The sequence below is a fragment of the Balaenoptera ricei genome, chromosome 14 (assembly GCF_028023285.1).
Source record: "Balaenoptera ricei isolate mBalRic1 chromosome 14, mBalRic1.hap2, whole genome shotgun sequence".
In the NCBI taxonomy this organism is placed as follows: domain Eukaryota; kingdom Metazoa; phylum Chordata; class Mammalia; order Artiodactyla; family Balaenopteridae; genus Balaenoptera; species Balaenoptera ricei.
Window position 1 is genome coordinate 40610009 of NC_082652.1, and position 17066 is coordinate 40627074.

Sequence of the window (17066 nt, forward strand, 5' to 3'; positions counted from 1 at the left end):
GAAAAAGGAATCCTCCTTAATAACAAATGTATAAAATTACCTGCTCTGCCCAACTGCATATTTCACATAAAGGCCAAACTGGAGTGTGTGTAGCAAGAGCTGGAGAGGAAATTCATGTAATTGGAATGTGAATGCTTCATAGGGCCTTTGGTGGAGCTAACTACCAGGGAGTGCCCTAATGCAGCGTACCAGTGTCAAGGTCCCAACCGAAGCTGGGATCTGCCTGCAGTGAGCAGAGACATTGGATACTGAGACTTCGGCTCCACTTGGGTTAACACTGGGGTTTCTGAGCTGAGACGATGAATCAGACGCAGGCCATGTGCCACGGGAGCGTCACTACTTTACAAGGAGCCATTAGATTAGGGTCCTGGAGCAGGGGCCCCACCACAAAAGGCAGTGGGGGTAAGGTGTGCTGTAATCCCAGGCAGGCACAGGCTGGGCTCTGGACACCATTTTGTGGTAATGAGGACTTGGTCAAGTCCCTTAACCTTGACTTCTGATCTATAAATAAAAGTGGGTGGTGTTAGATTCGTGTTTTCCAAAGCCCAGGGGTCTAGGGGCAACTCTCAGTTTTCAAAATGACCAGTAGAAACCCTGCCTTTATTTAGCAACATAGGCGGATGGAAGCTCACTTTCTCCACTTTGAGATGGAATGATTAAAGCTCAGTGTGGTCATGCTAATTACTTCATGATAAGCCAAAGCCTATATTGACAGTTATATAGATCTTTGATAACATGGAAAATATTTAAGAAATACAGTTCGTGAAATTCTTTCCAAGCAGGAGGTCATGGGAGAAGAGTAATAAAAGGATATTAATATATATTCTTATATTCCTATATTTTCTGATAGAATGGTTGGGTTCCAAAAGATGCTCTTGATCTTTGGGTTTGCAGTGAAGCTGGCCAGTTGAACAGCAGAACTTCCCTCATCGTTTAGTTACCCCTGGTTTTCAGGGGGAGCTCTCGCCAGGCTCTTGTGTGGTATTACAAGAAGCAGTAACACCTTCTGTTTTTCTGTTTTGTTTGTATTCTTTTCACTGCTGTTGGTGACCCACCTACTGCTGTTGGTTTAGAACGATGTCATTGTTTTCTCTGTGAAGTGATGATACCAGAGGAAAAGTGCAACTTGTTTTTAAAGTGAGACCAAGCCAATGGTAAGGTGTTGTTTAACAATACAATTTTAAGAAGAACAGTAATAATAAGCAGGACCCAGGATTTATATAATCCCAGTTCATATTCCTAGGACGACTTGGGAGGGCAGAAGGAAAAGCTGCCATATTGGGGAGGGGGTAGAAAAGAAGGAGAAGGAGAAAATCTATGCTTTCACCTAAAGAAGCATCAGTCATGAGGATAATGTTAGGCCCATCACTGTATTAATGGGACATGATCGAGTCTGACTATGCCATTGCAAGACAGTGAGTTTACCACCCTTGCGTGTCTACATTCTTGATTCTAGGGAAATTCTTTGCGACAATGGCATGGCAAGTTGCATTTCTATCTTAAGATCTGAAGGACACAGCTATGCATGAATCACTACTGAAGTATTGAGAGGTCAGCCAAACCCCGAATTCACTGTGTTAGTTTGGGTTTGTTTACACCCAACTATGCATGTCTGTCGCACCCACCCCTCTAGAGCTAAGTAAACCAATAGCTCCTCTTGTGCTTGGGACACTTCTGCAGCCTTCACACCTCACATGGCCCTCACCCAGAGGGCTTTTTTCCCCCGGAGTCCTCCTAGGAGCATGAACTGAGAATCAGAAGCTATGGGTCCTGCTTATTATTCCTATTTTTCTTAAAACATGGGCAAGTCATTTAATTTCTTCAAGCATCATCTTTCCCCATGAAAACATAAGAGCCCCATTTTGCCTTAAAAACACAAGTTTGCCTTCTGTTTGCTGCCTTAGTGTTTAAAAGCACTTGCTCATACATTTCTTCATTTAAACTTCAGAGCAGCCTTTCTCCCTTCCCCCAACCAAAGTGTCATTATTCCCATCATATTTCCCGTATCTAGAACCATGGAGGGTCGGTGCTCCCGGGATGTTTGTTTTGGATACATAGCCTTTACAGAGAGAACTTTACTAACAAATATGAACTTTAGATATGTACCTTTTATTTGTTCATCTTTAAAGCTATTCTCAGTGGGCAAACACACCTGTTGTGCCCTGACTTCACAAAGTTATTTTTCCATTGCAATGATATTACATACCTTCTGACTAGGGAGTGTAATAAAACATACCAAAGAGAAATGTTGTCATGTACAATACAGCAATTTGTATTTCATGCTCGTAATTTTTGCCTTTTGGAGCAAAATGCGAAGTTCTATGAGGAAGAAGCGTTGTTGTGATTCCACAGATGGTCAGTTCTGCTGCTGAGGATTCTGACATCAGAACCTCTCAGTGAACAGGCCTGGCAGCGTGGGGAGTCACTGGCTGGGTAGAGAACAGTTACTTCAATGTAGACTTTGCCTTCTTATTTGCCTATTGATAAAATAATTTTGGAATCTTAGCTGTTTGTTGAACGTTTTCCTGCAAATGATCTTGTCCGGAAGGACTTTATAAAAAGAATGTAAAATCTTTCTCACTTTTCTGCAATCTTCTTTCATCAGTTTAGACAGGACCATACCACCTCGGCAGGACTATTCCAGGTAGTGCTGGGCACTCGTTCAGTTGCTTTATTAAAATATGAATGTTCTTATTAGGGCAAAGCAGTGTAGGCTCACGACTGGTTAGTTCTCTCTTCTTTCAACTGTTCCCCTTCAATCCCCATCTCAGTCTTTGTTCGAGCAGTGCTCTCACACACTCCCTCGTTCTTCCTTCTCCATCTTTCGAAGCTCTAAGTCCTTCTTCCTCTGGGACACCTGTGTCCGTCCCGGCCTGCAGCAATGACACCCCCCTCTAATTGTCAGAGGCCTCTGCGGGCTCCGTTCTGGTGAGGTGTCCTGCGTGCAAGACCAAGCCTCAGCCCTGGGAGGTGGGGGGGTTCGCATCCTTTTCCCCAGAGGCCAACGTGACAGCTCGAGTAATCCACTCGACGTCTCTGTTCGCCTGTAAAGTATAGCAGATGGGGCATCTGAAGAATTTCCTCCGAAGTACCTTTACCTCTGGGCACACTACAACTTGCACTAGTGGCTGTCTTTAAATTGTGTACGTTCTGCCACTCCCAGTTCCCCAGAGCTCCTTTGATCCCACACTCAGTACGAGTGTGCAGTGCCACAGGTATCGTTGGCGCCCAGGGTCTGAGAACTGACGGGACTTGTCCTTTGACAACTGAAACTCATCTGGGAAACCACAGTGTCTTTGGTGTAGGTTCTGCAGTCAGTGGCAGTTGCCTCTGCTGTCTCACCCCATTCGCCGCGAGCCTCCTTCCCGCTAGTCCGAGATCCACCGTGAGGCTCTGGAGAAGAGGACTCTTGGATCTCTGCCCCGGCCGTGGGGAGGTGGGGCGGTCCAGGCCCCCGCTTCAGCCGCAGGGGTGGGAGCCGGGGACACGCCTTCCGCCCTCCCAGCCGGCGAAGCCGGCTGCGCGCAGAGCGCTGGCGGAGACAACGTCTGCGGGCCGAGGCCGGGCGCTGTCAGTTCCACATCCGGCGGGTGCCCGCCGCGGCCGCAGCACGTTCCAAACCCGAGGAGCCGCCCCCTCGCCGCGGGCTCCCGGCGCGTGGGGCGCGGGCGCGCCTCCGCCGCCGCCGCCCACACTCGGGCCGCGCTCGCTGGTCGCCGGAGGATCGTCCGCCGGGAACGCGGTGTCCCCGAGCCCCTTCGCCGGCCGCCGAGGCAGGAGGACCGCGCGCGGCGAGATGGCGGCAGCCGGGCGGGCTCGGGGCTGGGCACCGCGGTCAGTGCTGCCACTGCTGCGGCTGCTGCTGCTGCTGCCGCCGCCGCCCGCCGGGTGCGCCACCGCTCGGGACCTCGCGGCCCCGGCGCGGCTCAGCCTGCACCCGCCCTACTTCAACCTGGCCGAGGCGGCGAGGATTTGGGCCACCGCCACCTGCGGGGAGCGGGAGCCCGGCGGCGCGCGGCCCCGGCCCGAGCTCTACTGCAAGTTGGTGGGGGGGCCCACCGTCCCGAGCAGCGGCCATACCATCCAGGTAAGGTCCCAGGTCCCTCCCGGGCGGTCTCCCTCCCCGCGCGGGCCAGCCACCCTGGGCGAAGGGGTCGGGCCCTTTCCCCGCACTCTCGGGACCCGAGGCGGCCGGGAAGGGCTCCCCCAACCCCTGCGCGGGTCGGCGACCCCGGGAGGTGGGCGCGGTGCCCCCCGGGAGTTGTACTGGGGAGCACCGCCTCCGCCGATGCGTCGCTCGGGGCCGGGATGGGTATGCTTTGCCCATCCCGAGGTGAATGTAGGCTGAGGTTAAGTTTGGGCTTGCCCAGGAGAAAGTCCGAAGCTGCGTTCTCGGGATGTATTGAACTGTGGTCCTGTCCTGCCTCCGTCACCCAGATAGCGCCTGGCCAGGGCTTGAGCCCCCCCTGGGCTTCACCGGCGCCCCTCCTTCGAGGCCCTTCATCTCCCCGACCTTACGCAGAGAAGCTGGTAGCAGTTAGATTCCGTGGTGTATTTAAAGAGAGAACTTTTAGATTGTATCAGTAGTACCACTCCCACCTCACCAGAAAAACGCACCTCACCCCACAGCCTGAAGTGCCACCATCCAGAGCCATTAGGCGCGAGTGGACAGACACGGTGCTGAGTCCATCGGACTCCTACTGCGAACACCTGTGTAAATGCTAGTGTCGCTGGTGCTTCATCAGCATCTGGGAGTGTGCCAGGTCCTTACACACGAGCCTGGATCAGGTGACCAGGTTAAGAAATGTGCCTACGTCATCATGGAGGACATCTGGACTTGAACCCAGTCCTGACTCCAAATCCTCTTTACGCTAAGCAGTCGTTGCCACCCTCCCTCTCCCGGGAAGTATTGCTGAGGAAATTGTTGCCAGAAGAGGGAGTAATTTTGGAGTTTGGGCTCCAAAAGCGAAAGATTATCATTCCGAGTCTAGGTCAGTCTTTTAGAAGGCCTTTTGACTAAGTACTCCCATAAATGACAAGTTGTTGAACATGCAGTATATTCTTATGCAATAGATGCTAATTTATTTATAAATTACATGCATGTATGACTTTATTAATTTGTGGGTACTATAAAATATACAAAAATAGAAATAAAAATAATGATGAAAATGCTTTTTTCTTTATTAAGAGCCCCAAATAATTTTGCTTTCTCTAAATGTTTTGTGACTGTGTATAATTAGTTATAAACAAATATACAAATGTTAATCATATATATAATTATTTTTGACAAGTGTAGTTTAGCACATATGATATAGCCATTCAAAGTTGGTTTTACATTAATACTGGAATTTAGTAGTTGTCATCACTGAAAAAATACCTCAAAAATACGTAAATTCAAATGAAAGAACTGCATTGACTCCTGAGTTCCAGAACCAGCTGCATTATTCACAGAGTCTATTGCAAAATGAAATGGAGCTGCTTGTTCAAAAATTATGAATTTCAAGATGTGGGGATAGCAGAGCATTAAACTAAGTGAGGGGTCTTTCTAAGAGTGGGACCCTGTGAGAGTTTCCTAAATTGTGGTACTCATACTTCTGCTCCATCCTCCAATTATTCTAAAAGTTTTTTTAAAGTAGAAACTTGGCCAGTATATGTTCATTTTTCAAGTGGAATTCAGTACTTCCTGATAGGAAAGTGTTGTGTTTTAATGCTATAAACAATAGATTCAAAGTTCACTCTTCATTTGGAAAGATGTTACAAAATTCTGTTTCCGTGTTTTTAAAATGTGCAAATATAAGAACTTTTAGAGTAACACAGTTCCATCTTTTCAGCAACAAAAGATGACACATTTCCAAACATCTGTTTTACGAAATGCTCTTTCCAAAGTATGCATTTCTTTAGAACAGTATTTACTTTTTCACACGTTTTTAAAACAACACCTTTTCTTTGATGGAACAAAGTACTTCTATTGTTTTGTAAATATCTATCAGGTAGTCCAATACTGGCAGTCACTTGTCATCCCAGCAAAAGTCAGCCAATTTGGAATTTTTGTGAAAAAAAATGTATAACTCATCTTTAAATTTAAGAGGTCTTTTAAGTACTTTTCCATGAGAAAACCAGTGAGCCTGTGTAGTCAAAAGTATTTCATGATCACTCCCCATTTCAGTACAAGGTTTTAACTGTTCTGCTACTTAGGAGAATAGAATCCACATATCCACTTTGCCAGGTGCACGTACGCTTCGTGTGTCCTGATCAGATGATAGCCTGGTGAAACCTCTCCTCTTCCCTTGAACAGACACTCAGGACTCTTGTGACCTGCTGACTTGTGGACTGGATGAAGGCCTTTAGGCAATCTGTATATTAAATATTAGAAAAATTGAATTTCTTCATTTTAAGTAAAATAAACAGTTTTAATATTCCCTTCCTGCACCCCACTAGATTGCCTGGCACACCCAACTTTGGAGAGAATTGTTCTAATTGTGGGGAGAGTAAAGGTAAGGAGAAGGAAGTTATCGAGGAAATTTTCAGCCGTCTCTTCTCCCCAGATTTGCCTAGAAATGGGCCAACTCTCATTCTCCTCAGCTGGAATTTTTATTGTGTCATAAGTTGGCACTACTCTTTTGGGAAGTCCACAAAAGTCACGTTTCTTGTTCCGATTGAGTTTCCAGAATAGGTGCTTAAACCTGGGTCCACAGGCCTAGATAGAGTAGGAAATGCCTTTCTGAGCTCACTCAACAGACTGCATTTCTAGGCCAAGGTGTAGCCTGCAGGAAGAGGATGCTATCTGGTGTTTTGCCTTATTCTTTCTCTAAAAATAGGGGGTGAACAAAAGTGCTTTCTGCTTTCACAGTTGAGGGCCTGAGCAGGTGCACTGATGGCTGATGTGAGAGGTTCTCATGTAATGAGGAGAGAAGCATGTTGGAGACAAGAAGGAGAAGGCAAATTCCAGAAGCTGGGCTGTTAGACACTTGTTCTAGCCCAGTGTTGGCAGCAGCTGGTGCAGACCTGCCTTTCAGAAAAGTGGGTTTGGTGGGAGACGGGTAGAGGAAAGGAAGAGAGATTATGATTAATCATGTGGCTGTACCTGAGTGATAATCATTTTGAATCTGCTCATGTACGGCTCAAGATGGGGAATGGAGAAGAGTTAACAAAAAAAGCTCTACTTCTTTGAACTTTCTAAAAATAAATCTTTGGGAGCCAGCCAGAGTTTAGAATTTCAGGCCAAAAGGATGCAAAAAATGTAAAAAAATGGATAAAAGTCACATCTTAGAAAAAAAAACAGGGCTTATGGTCCTGATTCTATTATAATAATGCTGATACTTGAACGGTAGCATGTGTCGACAGGCAGAACATTTAAAAAGTCTGCATTTTGTTTGTTGGGTGAAAAATGTTTGCTGTGGTTTCTCTGGATTTAAGATTCATTAAATAAGATTTTATATACTTGCTACTGCTCAGACATTAAGTTTTTGGTGTTTGAGAGCTCTGTGATTCAGGGAGCCTATCTGTCTGGTTCACGGCTATCTCTCCAGTGCTGAACACAAAAGCCTGGAACAGAATAGGTGCTTGGAAAATATTGAATGAAAGCATGGTGGAGTGAAGATACAGTTGAAGTTAATATGAAGAGTAGACAAGAAAAATATGCAAATTAGTTCTATTCCGATGAAAAGTAATTATAACCGAAATATGTCACAATTTGCACTTTAACTTTAAATGTTTACTTACCTATGTGGAGTGTAAAGACATTATTACAGTAGGCCTTCAGTATCTTTGGGTTTCGCATCCACAGATTTAACCAACTGTGGGTCAAAAATACTCGGGAGAAAAAAAATCCAGAAAGTTCCCCAAAGCAAAACTTAAATTTGCCCTATGCTAGCAACTATTTACATAGCATTTACATTGTATTAGGTATTATAAGTCATCTGGAGATGATTTAAAGTACGTAGGAGAATGTATGTACGTTATATGCAAATACTATGATGCCACTTTATATAAGGGACTCGAGCATCTGCAGATTTTGGTATCTGTAGGGTTCCTGGAACCAGTCCTTCACAAATACCAAGGGAGGACTGAATTTACTGACATCTGATAGAGGTGATGATAAAATGGAAGTGGAAGGCTGTGTTGAAAATATAACCTTGGGTTTGGTTTAGCTTGACATAAACACTATGCTCACAAGAAATGACATGCATGTATTTACCAAACATATGATCTTTGTTTTTCTTTTTTCTGGCCACGCTGTGCCACTTGTGGGATCTTAGTTCCCCGACCAGGGATCAAACCCGTGCCCCCTGCAGTGGAAGTGCAGAGTTACCACTGGACCGCCAGGGAAGTCCCAGCAAACATATCTTGATTTTGTACATCGACAGTTCAACATATTTTTATATGTTCTTTCAGTGCACTTTGATTTATGCATAAGAATTTGTATTTAACCTAAATGATATTGATAGAGAAGTACACTCACCTGAGTTATGGCTAAGAGCGAGCATGCTTGCCACAAAGCAGTCCCAGTTGTGTGTTTGTGTAACTTGCACTAATAGCCATAAAGGAAACTCAACTTCACTAAGGCTCTGTTTATAGAACTATTGTGAAAGAGAGCCATTTGTTAACTTCAACAAGGGCATTTTCCTTTGTGATATAGATACGAAAATTTTGGGGAAATCTAAAACATTTACGGTGTCCATTGATATATTTGTAACAATTATTAATGGAGTTATTTCAAAACTTCAAATGATTACAGTCAGCAATTGAAGGACAGATGATTCTTTTTTTTTAACAAATTTATTTATTTATTTTTGGCTGCGTTGGGTCTTCGTTGCTGCACACGGGCTTTCTCCAGTTGTAGCAAGTGGGGGCTACTCTACTCTTGGTTGTGGTGCACGGGCTTCTCATTGCAGTGGCTTCTCTTGTTGCGGAGCACAGGCTCTAGGCATGTGGGCTTCAGTAGTTTGGGCACGTGGGCTCAGTAGTTGTGGCTCGGGGGCTCTAGAGCACAGGCTCAGTAGTTGTGACGCACAGGCTTAGTTGCTCCACGGCATGTGGGATCTTCCCGGACCAGAGCTTGAACGCATGTCCCCTGCATTGGCAGGCAGATTCTTAACCACTGCACCACCAGGGAAGCCCCGAGGCATAATTTAAATACCATAACATGCATCCATTTTAAGTGTGAATTCAATAATTTTTAGAAAGTTTATAGAGTTGTGCAACTATTACTAGAGTCTAGTTTTAGAACATATATATATATATAAATCCATCTGCCAGTCTCTGCTTTTAACTAAGTCTAATCCGTTTACATTTAAAGTGATTACTGATAATGAAGGACTTATTTCTGCCATTTTGCTATTTGTCTTATATATAAGACAAATGTCTTATGTAAGTCATATATATATGCATTATGTATTTTTTGGTTTCTCAGTTCCTCTATTACTGTTTTCTTCTGTTTAATTAATTTTTCTATTGTGTTATTTTGATTTCCTCCTCATTTCCTGTTCTGTTAATTTTTTTTTTTTTTGGCTGTGCCATGCAGCATGCGGGATCTTAGTTCCCTGACCAGGGATTGAACCTGTGCCCCCTGCAGTGGAAGCTGGAGTCTTAACCACTGGACTGCCAGGGAAGTCCCCTGTAAATTTTTTTTTTTTTATAAATTTATTTATTAATTGAGTGACTTTTGGGTGTGTTGGGTCTTCGTTTCTGTGCGAGGGCTTTCTCTAGTTGTGGCGAGCGGGGGCCACTCCTCATCGCGGTGCGCGGGCCTCTCACTATCGCGGCCTCTCTTGTTGCGGAGCACGGGCTCCAGACGCGCAGGCTCAGTAGTTGTGGCTCACGGGCCTAGTTGCTCCGCGGCATGTGGGATCTTCCCAGACCAGGGCTCGAACCCGTGTCCCCTGCATCGGCAGGCAGATTCTCAACCACTGCGCCACCAGGGAAGCCCTCCCCTGTAAATTTTTAAAATTAATTTTCTTAGTGCTTACTCTGAGGATTACAATTAACATCCTAAATTTATAACAATCCAATTAGAGTTGATATCAACTTAATTTCAATAGCGTCTAAAACTCTGCTCCTATATAGGTCTGTCCCCCCTTTTATGATGTTATTGTCACAAATTACATCCTTACACATTGTTGCCCCTTAAGATAAAAACATAATTATTGTTCTATGCATTTGTGTTTTAAATCATATAGGAAAAAAAGAGTTACAAACCAAAAATACAATAATGCTGGCTTTTTATTTACCTATGTAGTTACTTGTACTGGTGTTCTGTATTTCTTTGTATGGCTTTGAGTTACTGTCTAATGTTCTTTATTTCAGTTTGAAGAACTCTCTTTAACATTTCTTGTAGGGCAGGTCTACTAGCAACAAACTCCTTCAGCTTTTCTTTGGGAATGTCTTAATTTCTCCTTCATTTCTGAAGAATAATTTTACCATGTATAGAATTCTTGACTGACAGTTTTTTTCTTTCAGCACTTTATCATCTCAGTGCCATCTGGCTTCCATGGTTTCCAGTGAAAAATAGGTTGTTAATCTCACTGAGGATCCCTTATATGTGATAAATTGCTTGTCTCATGTTGCTTTCAAGATTTTCTCTTTGTCTTTTGACAGTTTGTTTATAATGTGTCTCAGTGTGGATCTTTCTGTAGATGACTAGCCTTTTTATGGCCCAATTTTCTTAAAAGACCAGGGAAACTCCTGTGAGGGAAAATACAACATCACCTCACTGTAGATATTATCAAACTACTCTCACTTAGAGATGAAGAACTCTGGCTCTACAATCATGTAGACCTGAGTTTGAATTCTAACCCTACCAGCTCTCTGACCTTGGAAAATTGCAAAATCTCAGTTTTCTCATATATAAAACAGGATTAATAAACCTGTGTATCTCACAGGTTTATTTGGAGGATAAAAGCACTTAGTATTTTTCTTGGCACATAGTTAGTGCTCAATAAATGTGTTTTTTCAGGAGAGAAAAAATTCTTTTTAAGATTTCTAAAGTGGTAAGCTACAAAAATGATTTATCACAGTAGTCATTTAAAATTTTTGAGTAAAAAGTTCTTTTAATGATGAAGTGTACAGTGCATTATACACTGAACACATTTGGCATGCTGAATAATCCACAGGCATAAAGACATTTATAGCCTTCTATAGAATAGCAATGTTGAATTGTTTTGGTAATGTGTTAATAACTAGTTCAGATATTATTTATGTAGGGACTTCATTTATTTATGTACTTTCTGGTACCACAAGATGTTCCAGGGTCACTTTTAATTTTCTTTGCTCCAGCGTTGGAACTACTTTTCCAAAAAGCTCTTTTTTTTTTTTTTTTTAAATTGAGTGTGGTATATAGAAACCAAGTCTGGATATGAGGTGTGCTCATTGTTACTGGTGTGTCATTGCTTCTAGACCCTTTCAGGGTACAGAGCTAGGAGTTATATGTATATCTACTAATTCCTATATACACACACATCATATATACACACATTTTTATCAGCTAAACTAACATTTTTGGGGAGGTATTAATTTTTTAAGGTGAATTTTGGTAGCACTAATACATTCTTCCAGATCATAAATTTATTTCCTGTTGTGATTTAGGCTTTCACGAAACCTGTGTTAACTTTTGCTCAACATTTTGGAACCATTTGCCTAGTGAGGAAAAGATTTATTAAATGGTACCTCAGTGGTCTCAGTCAATAGAACTGCCTGTGTTGTGCTGTATACATGGGCTCCTGGCCAAGGGGGCTGAAAATCCAGCCCGGGCAAGGCTGTATCTGCTCAGAGGCAGGGAGCCTTTTTCTGCTTCTCAAAAAAGAGCTAGCAGATCCTTGATTAGATCCCTCCTGCCAACAGGGTGAAACCTGCCCTGGGGAGAGCCAACTCATTGAGTCCCATGTGTCCTGCCTGTTTCTCAATATCATAAGCATATTATATTCTCTTGGTTTTCCCATCCTAGATGTTTAGAATATACATGTGGAAGTAATAAATGAATATTAGCTTGAGAGAAATATGGGTTTTAATTAGATTATCTATGCATATCTTAACTGTGGGGTATAGATGTAATTCTCCATTACTTTCAAGTTGCACTATATACTGTGTACAGGAGTGATACCAAATTAAGGGGGGGTGGGAAGAATGGGGAATAGGGAAAACAGCCTAGTAACCAGGAGACTTGCTCCCCTGTTTTTTTTTTTTTTTTTTTGGTTCAATAGCTCCCCTGTTTAATGCAGAGTATTAATTTAACACTTAACCGATACCTGGTACTGTTCTAAAGCCCCTTTCACAAACTTCTTAGTCTTCACAACAATTTATATAGGAGGTACTCTTAGCATACTCAGTGTACAAATGAGGAAACCGAAGCACAGAGAGGTTAAGTGATTTGTTCAGGGTCACGCAGCTAGTATGTGGTAAAGCCAGGTACTCTGGCTGCAGAGTTCATGCTTTCACCTGCTGTGCTATGCTGCAACTACTCTTCCCTCAGAGTTCCAGCCAAACTCTGTGCCACCTCCCTAACTCCATTCATGGCCTTGGAGCCATTGATTTTCATGTCTGTATCCTTATTAATTCATGAGCTTCCTGAGTGTGAGGCCACATTTTCCTGCTGTTTGTCTTCCCCGCGGCAGCTTATCACAGACACTTCATAGATGCTTTTTGGAGAAATGTTCAAAGGGCAACACCATCATAGAATTTTCCTACTAGAGCAACACCTGGATGGAAGTGCTGTTTGACAAAAAAAAATACCTGACTTTCAACAACCTGCCTTTGGAAGACAGTTGTGGCCCTGGTGTGTTGAATTTCAAAGTAGTGCCTAATGTAGTGGCAGAGACCGATGACTAGAACTGGACCACCAGAAGCTGGAAGAGGCAAGGAAGGATCCTTCCTCTGCAGGTTTCAGAGGGAAAGGGGCCCTGCCAATGCCTTGATTTCTGACTTGCAGCTTCCAGAACTGTGAGACAATAACTTTCTGTTGTTCTAAGCCACCCAGTTTGTGGTACTTTGTTACGGCAGCTCAGCTTAGTCCATTTGGGCTGCCGTAACAAAAAAAATAGATTGATAGCTTATAAACAACAGAAATTTATTTCTCACAGTTCTGGAGGCTGGGAAATCCAAGGTCAAGGTGTGGGCAGATTCAGTGTCTCTTGAGGACCCACTTCCTGTCCGCTGATTGCTGTTTTTTCACTGTCCTCACAAGGTGGGAGGGGTGAGGGGTCTCTCCAGGGCCTCTTTTATAAGGGCACTAATTCCATTCATGTAGGTGGAACCCTCATCCTAATACCATCATCTAGTGGGTTAGGTCTTAATATATGAATTTGGGGGAGGGACACAGATATTCAGTCCCTAACAGTAGCTTCAGCTTTAAGCCAGATAACCAACCTCTCGGTCAGTCAGCAGTGTTCATTGACCAGCGTGTGAGTTATCTGTGTATGGGAGGGTGGAGGATGAGGAGACTACCTGAAGCTCTTGAGTGGTCCTAGGGTCTCTGCTTTTGAGACTTTGCAATCTTATATTCAAAATTAGTCCCTGAACAGAATAAGGAGAGCTCTTGGTTGAACAAATATTTGGGGATCACCCATATTGAGAGTCATCCTTAAATATGAAGAACATATCAGTGGGGCATAAAATAAGGATTGCCTAATAACACAGGCGGGGTGGTGGGAGTCTGGGGGCTCTGGACACAGTGAGCTGCACAGAGCCCAGTGGTTGGGTGATTCCTTTACTAGTGAGGGCTCTGGGGGCTGCATCAGGGGAAGGATGGGGTGGGATTGTGAAATGAAAGGCCCAGCTCCTTGCTTCCTGAGATTGGCTCTGCAGAGACTGAATATGGTAGAGGATTCGTGTGCACAAAAGACATTGGTGGCAAAGATTCTATGCAAGGTAGTTTGCCTAATGATTTGATGAGAACACAAAAATTTTAGACTTTCAAACTTTCCTATATGTCTTATCTATTTCTAAGTGATGTTCCTATTTCATTGTGACAGCTGATCACTGAATGTATCTTTAATGTGACATTGAATTTTGAATGTTTTTAATGTACCAGAAAAAAGTAGCAGAAGTTGCTGAGAGACCTCTTTAGGAAAATCTTTTAGTAAGATGGCCACAAACTAGTTGATTTTTTTTTTCTCTTGAATAAAAATATACCTTGAAGGCACTTTTTCCAATAGAAATACCAGGACCTGATAAAGTTTTCGTTCCCTTTCTCTGAGCACCATGCTGGCTTTGAAGTAACTCTTCGTACCCCTCACATACTTGGTGTCACATGCAGCCACCTTTTTCTTTGATCAGTTGCTTGCTTTCGTTCTGGAGTGTGGTTTTTCCCTACCTGTAATAGATAACAACTGTCACTGTAGCTTAGGAAGACCATAGCTGAAAGAGTAAATCTGCTTGATTAACCACAAGGAAGATGAGGCCAAGGGTCTTCACAGTCATGATAGGAATATTTGTAACCAATGGTTCTCCATCTTCACTGAAGACAAAATACAAAGGGTGGTGTAGCTTTGCAGAGCGAAGGATTGAGGTCAGCTGTGGAGAAGGACTGCCTTCAGTGCACTGCACCACTGAAAGGATTTTCAAAGAGGAGGGCGAGGAGGCTATCTCCAGGTTAGAATCGTCTGTGTGATTTTAGGTTGCATCATAGGCAATCCAAAGGCTTTAATTGGGGCCTAGCAGGGGCAGCTGCCCTCCCCACACCAGTGCATTGCAGTTTTCTGGAGGGAGCTGCAGTCAAGGAGTCAGGGCCCCGTGGACCGGCCATGCTCATGTACTTATCTGCATTCTCCGCCCTAGAGCCTCTGTTCGGGGTCCTCCATTGAGACTCCTTTCTGGGGTGCTATCGGGGTGCTATGGGTGAGGCCCTTTCCCCCACTCTGACTCGGTACTGTTCTACTCCTCTCTGCATCCCCATCCCAACTCCCTGGGCGCATAAGAAGGCAGGAGCCTTTTGTTTGGGGTTCCTGGGCAGTGAGATCATTCTCCTGTCATCTGACCCTTGCCTCCTGCCCTTCCATGGGGGAAATGGAACCCTGGGGAGCTGGCACCTTTCTCCTTTGCCTTTTGCCTGCACAGTCAGGCACAGGAAGTGAATGGTCTTGATTGCTCCTTTCAAATTAGCTCCTTGTCCTCCTTGACCACCTAACACCTGGCAGCTCACCCAGAGCTGGCAGCCTGTCTTTTGTGGATGATCCCTATTGTAGCTTTTTATCACCTAAGGAAAGAACTGCCACCTGGAAGCATGCATGTACACGTACTTGTGTGCAATATTCATCCACTACTATATTTAACAAATATTTATTGACATCTATGTGCCAGGCACAGAGGACAGGGATATGATGGGCTGGGAGTACAATTCCTACCAAGGCAGAAAAGGTCCCTGCTTATAAGCAGCTAACCTTCTACGGGGAGACTGCAACCAGTGAGCAAACTAATGTGATAATTATAGATTGTTATTGTGTCTTGGAGAGAATAAATGGGATTTTGCGATAGAGATTAAAGAGGGAATCTTCTATAGGTCAAGTAGATGGAGAAGCTTTTCTAAGGAGGTGTTATTGGTACAGAAAGCTGAGGGTTGAGAGGAAGCCAACCCCAAGAAAAGGCTGGGAAAATGTGTTCCTGGCAGAGGACCAGCAGGTGCAAGGGCCCTGAGGTGGGAACATGTTTGGTGTTTCTAGGAACTCAGAAAGCCACGCTGCCCTAGTTGTTATGTGTTTTGAATGTTATCTCTGAGTGAGACCTCTTTCCGGAATTTATAAATACTTCATTTTATTTTTGTATGTATGTATTCCCTTTCTGGTTCTCAAAAGAATTTAGGTGACTGATAAAATTTTAAAAGGATGAATGAAAGAGTTGAGGGCATTAGGACAATGAGAAAATAAAGCGGTAAAGAGTGTAGTTATTTCATAAGGAGATTAATAACTGAAATGGAATTGAGAGGGAAATGTTTGGTTTGAGGAATGCATCAGGTCAAGGTCAGACTCTCTCCTGAGGACAGTATCTGGCCCTTAGCAGGTCAATAGTTGACGGTTGGATGAATAAACTGTCAAGGCAGAGCTGCTTTTGTAAATCTAGGCTTTGGGATGAAACTCTAAAGAGGAAGTGCTTTGGGTTTGGGGCATTGAGCGGACAGGCCTACGTGTGGCCTGGCCCACCCCAGAAACCTGAGTTTATTTGTGAGCAGGCCACTTACCTGCAACTACAGGTACCAAGTGACCCCTCATTGCCAGTGATATGCCAACACTACGTATAGGGAACAAGAGAATAGAGGGAGAAGTAGAAGGAAGAGGATTATATGGAAACCATTAAAAAGATGGGTTTTACTCGTACACTGTTGGTGGGACTCTAAATTGGTACAGCCACTGTGGAAAATAGTATGGAGGTTTCTCAAAAAACTAAAAATAGAACTACCATATGACCCAGCAATTCCACTCTTAGGTATATATCTGAAAAAAACGAAAACTAATTTGGAAAGATACATGCACCTCAGTGTTCAGAGCAACATTATTTACAATTGCCAAGATATGGAAGCAACCTAAGTGTTGATGAACAGATGAATGGATAAACACCCCAGTGGTTCCGATGGCGGTGTGATCACTTTATGGACGGCGTCTCATTGAATCATCAAAATCACCGCGTAAGGTTGGTGGTGTTAGCCCGTTTTAACAAAGAGAAAATGGAACCCAAGGGAGACTAAATAATTTGACTAACATTTTGAAGCTGTGGCTGGTAGAGGCAGGATGTAGACCTCCATCATTCTACTCCAAAATGCATCTCTCTAAAACAAAAGAAAAACCCTCTGGAGTTTGGCCTGAATGGACATAGGTTTTGAGTAATAGGTATACATTTTGCAGATATTTGCTTATCTGCCTTAAAAAATACATACCTGGGCTTCCCTGGTGGCACAGTGGTTAAGAATCCACCTATCAATGCAGGGGACACGGGTTCGAGCCCTGGTCCAGGAAGAGCCCACATGCTGTGGAGCAACTAAGCCCGTGGAGCAACTAAGCCCGTGCACCACAACTACTGAGCCTGCGCGCTAGAGCCTGCGAGCCACAACTACTGAAGCCCACACGCCTAGAGCCCGTGCTCCA

The 17066-nt window shown here is 43.9% G+C and overlaps 1 protein-coding gene across 10 annotated transcripts in view; it reads left to right on the top strand.

Moving 5' to 3' along the window:
- Positions 1–3780: 3780 nt before the first annotated feature.
- Positions 3781–17066, top strand: part of LAMA3 (laminin subunit alpha 3) — a 241734-nt gene continuing 228448 nt past the window's right edge. For all 10 annotated transcript variants that reach the window (XR_009497350.1, XR_009497351.1, XM_059895307.1 and 7 more), the window contains exon 1: positions 3781–4087. Coding sequence is in view for 8 of the 10 variants with exons in the window: in XM_059895307.1 (XP_059751290.1) it covers positions 3797–4087 (291 nt within the window). In the remaining 2 variants the exon portion in view is untranslated. The remainder of the gene's footprint in view (positions 4088–17066) is intronic.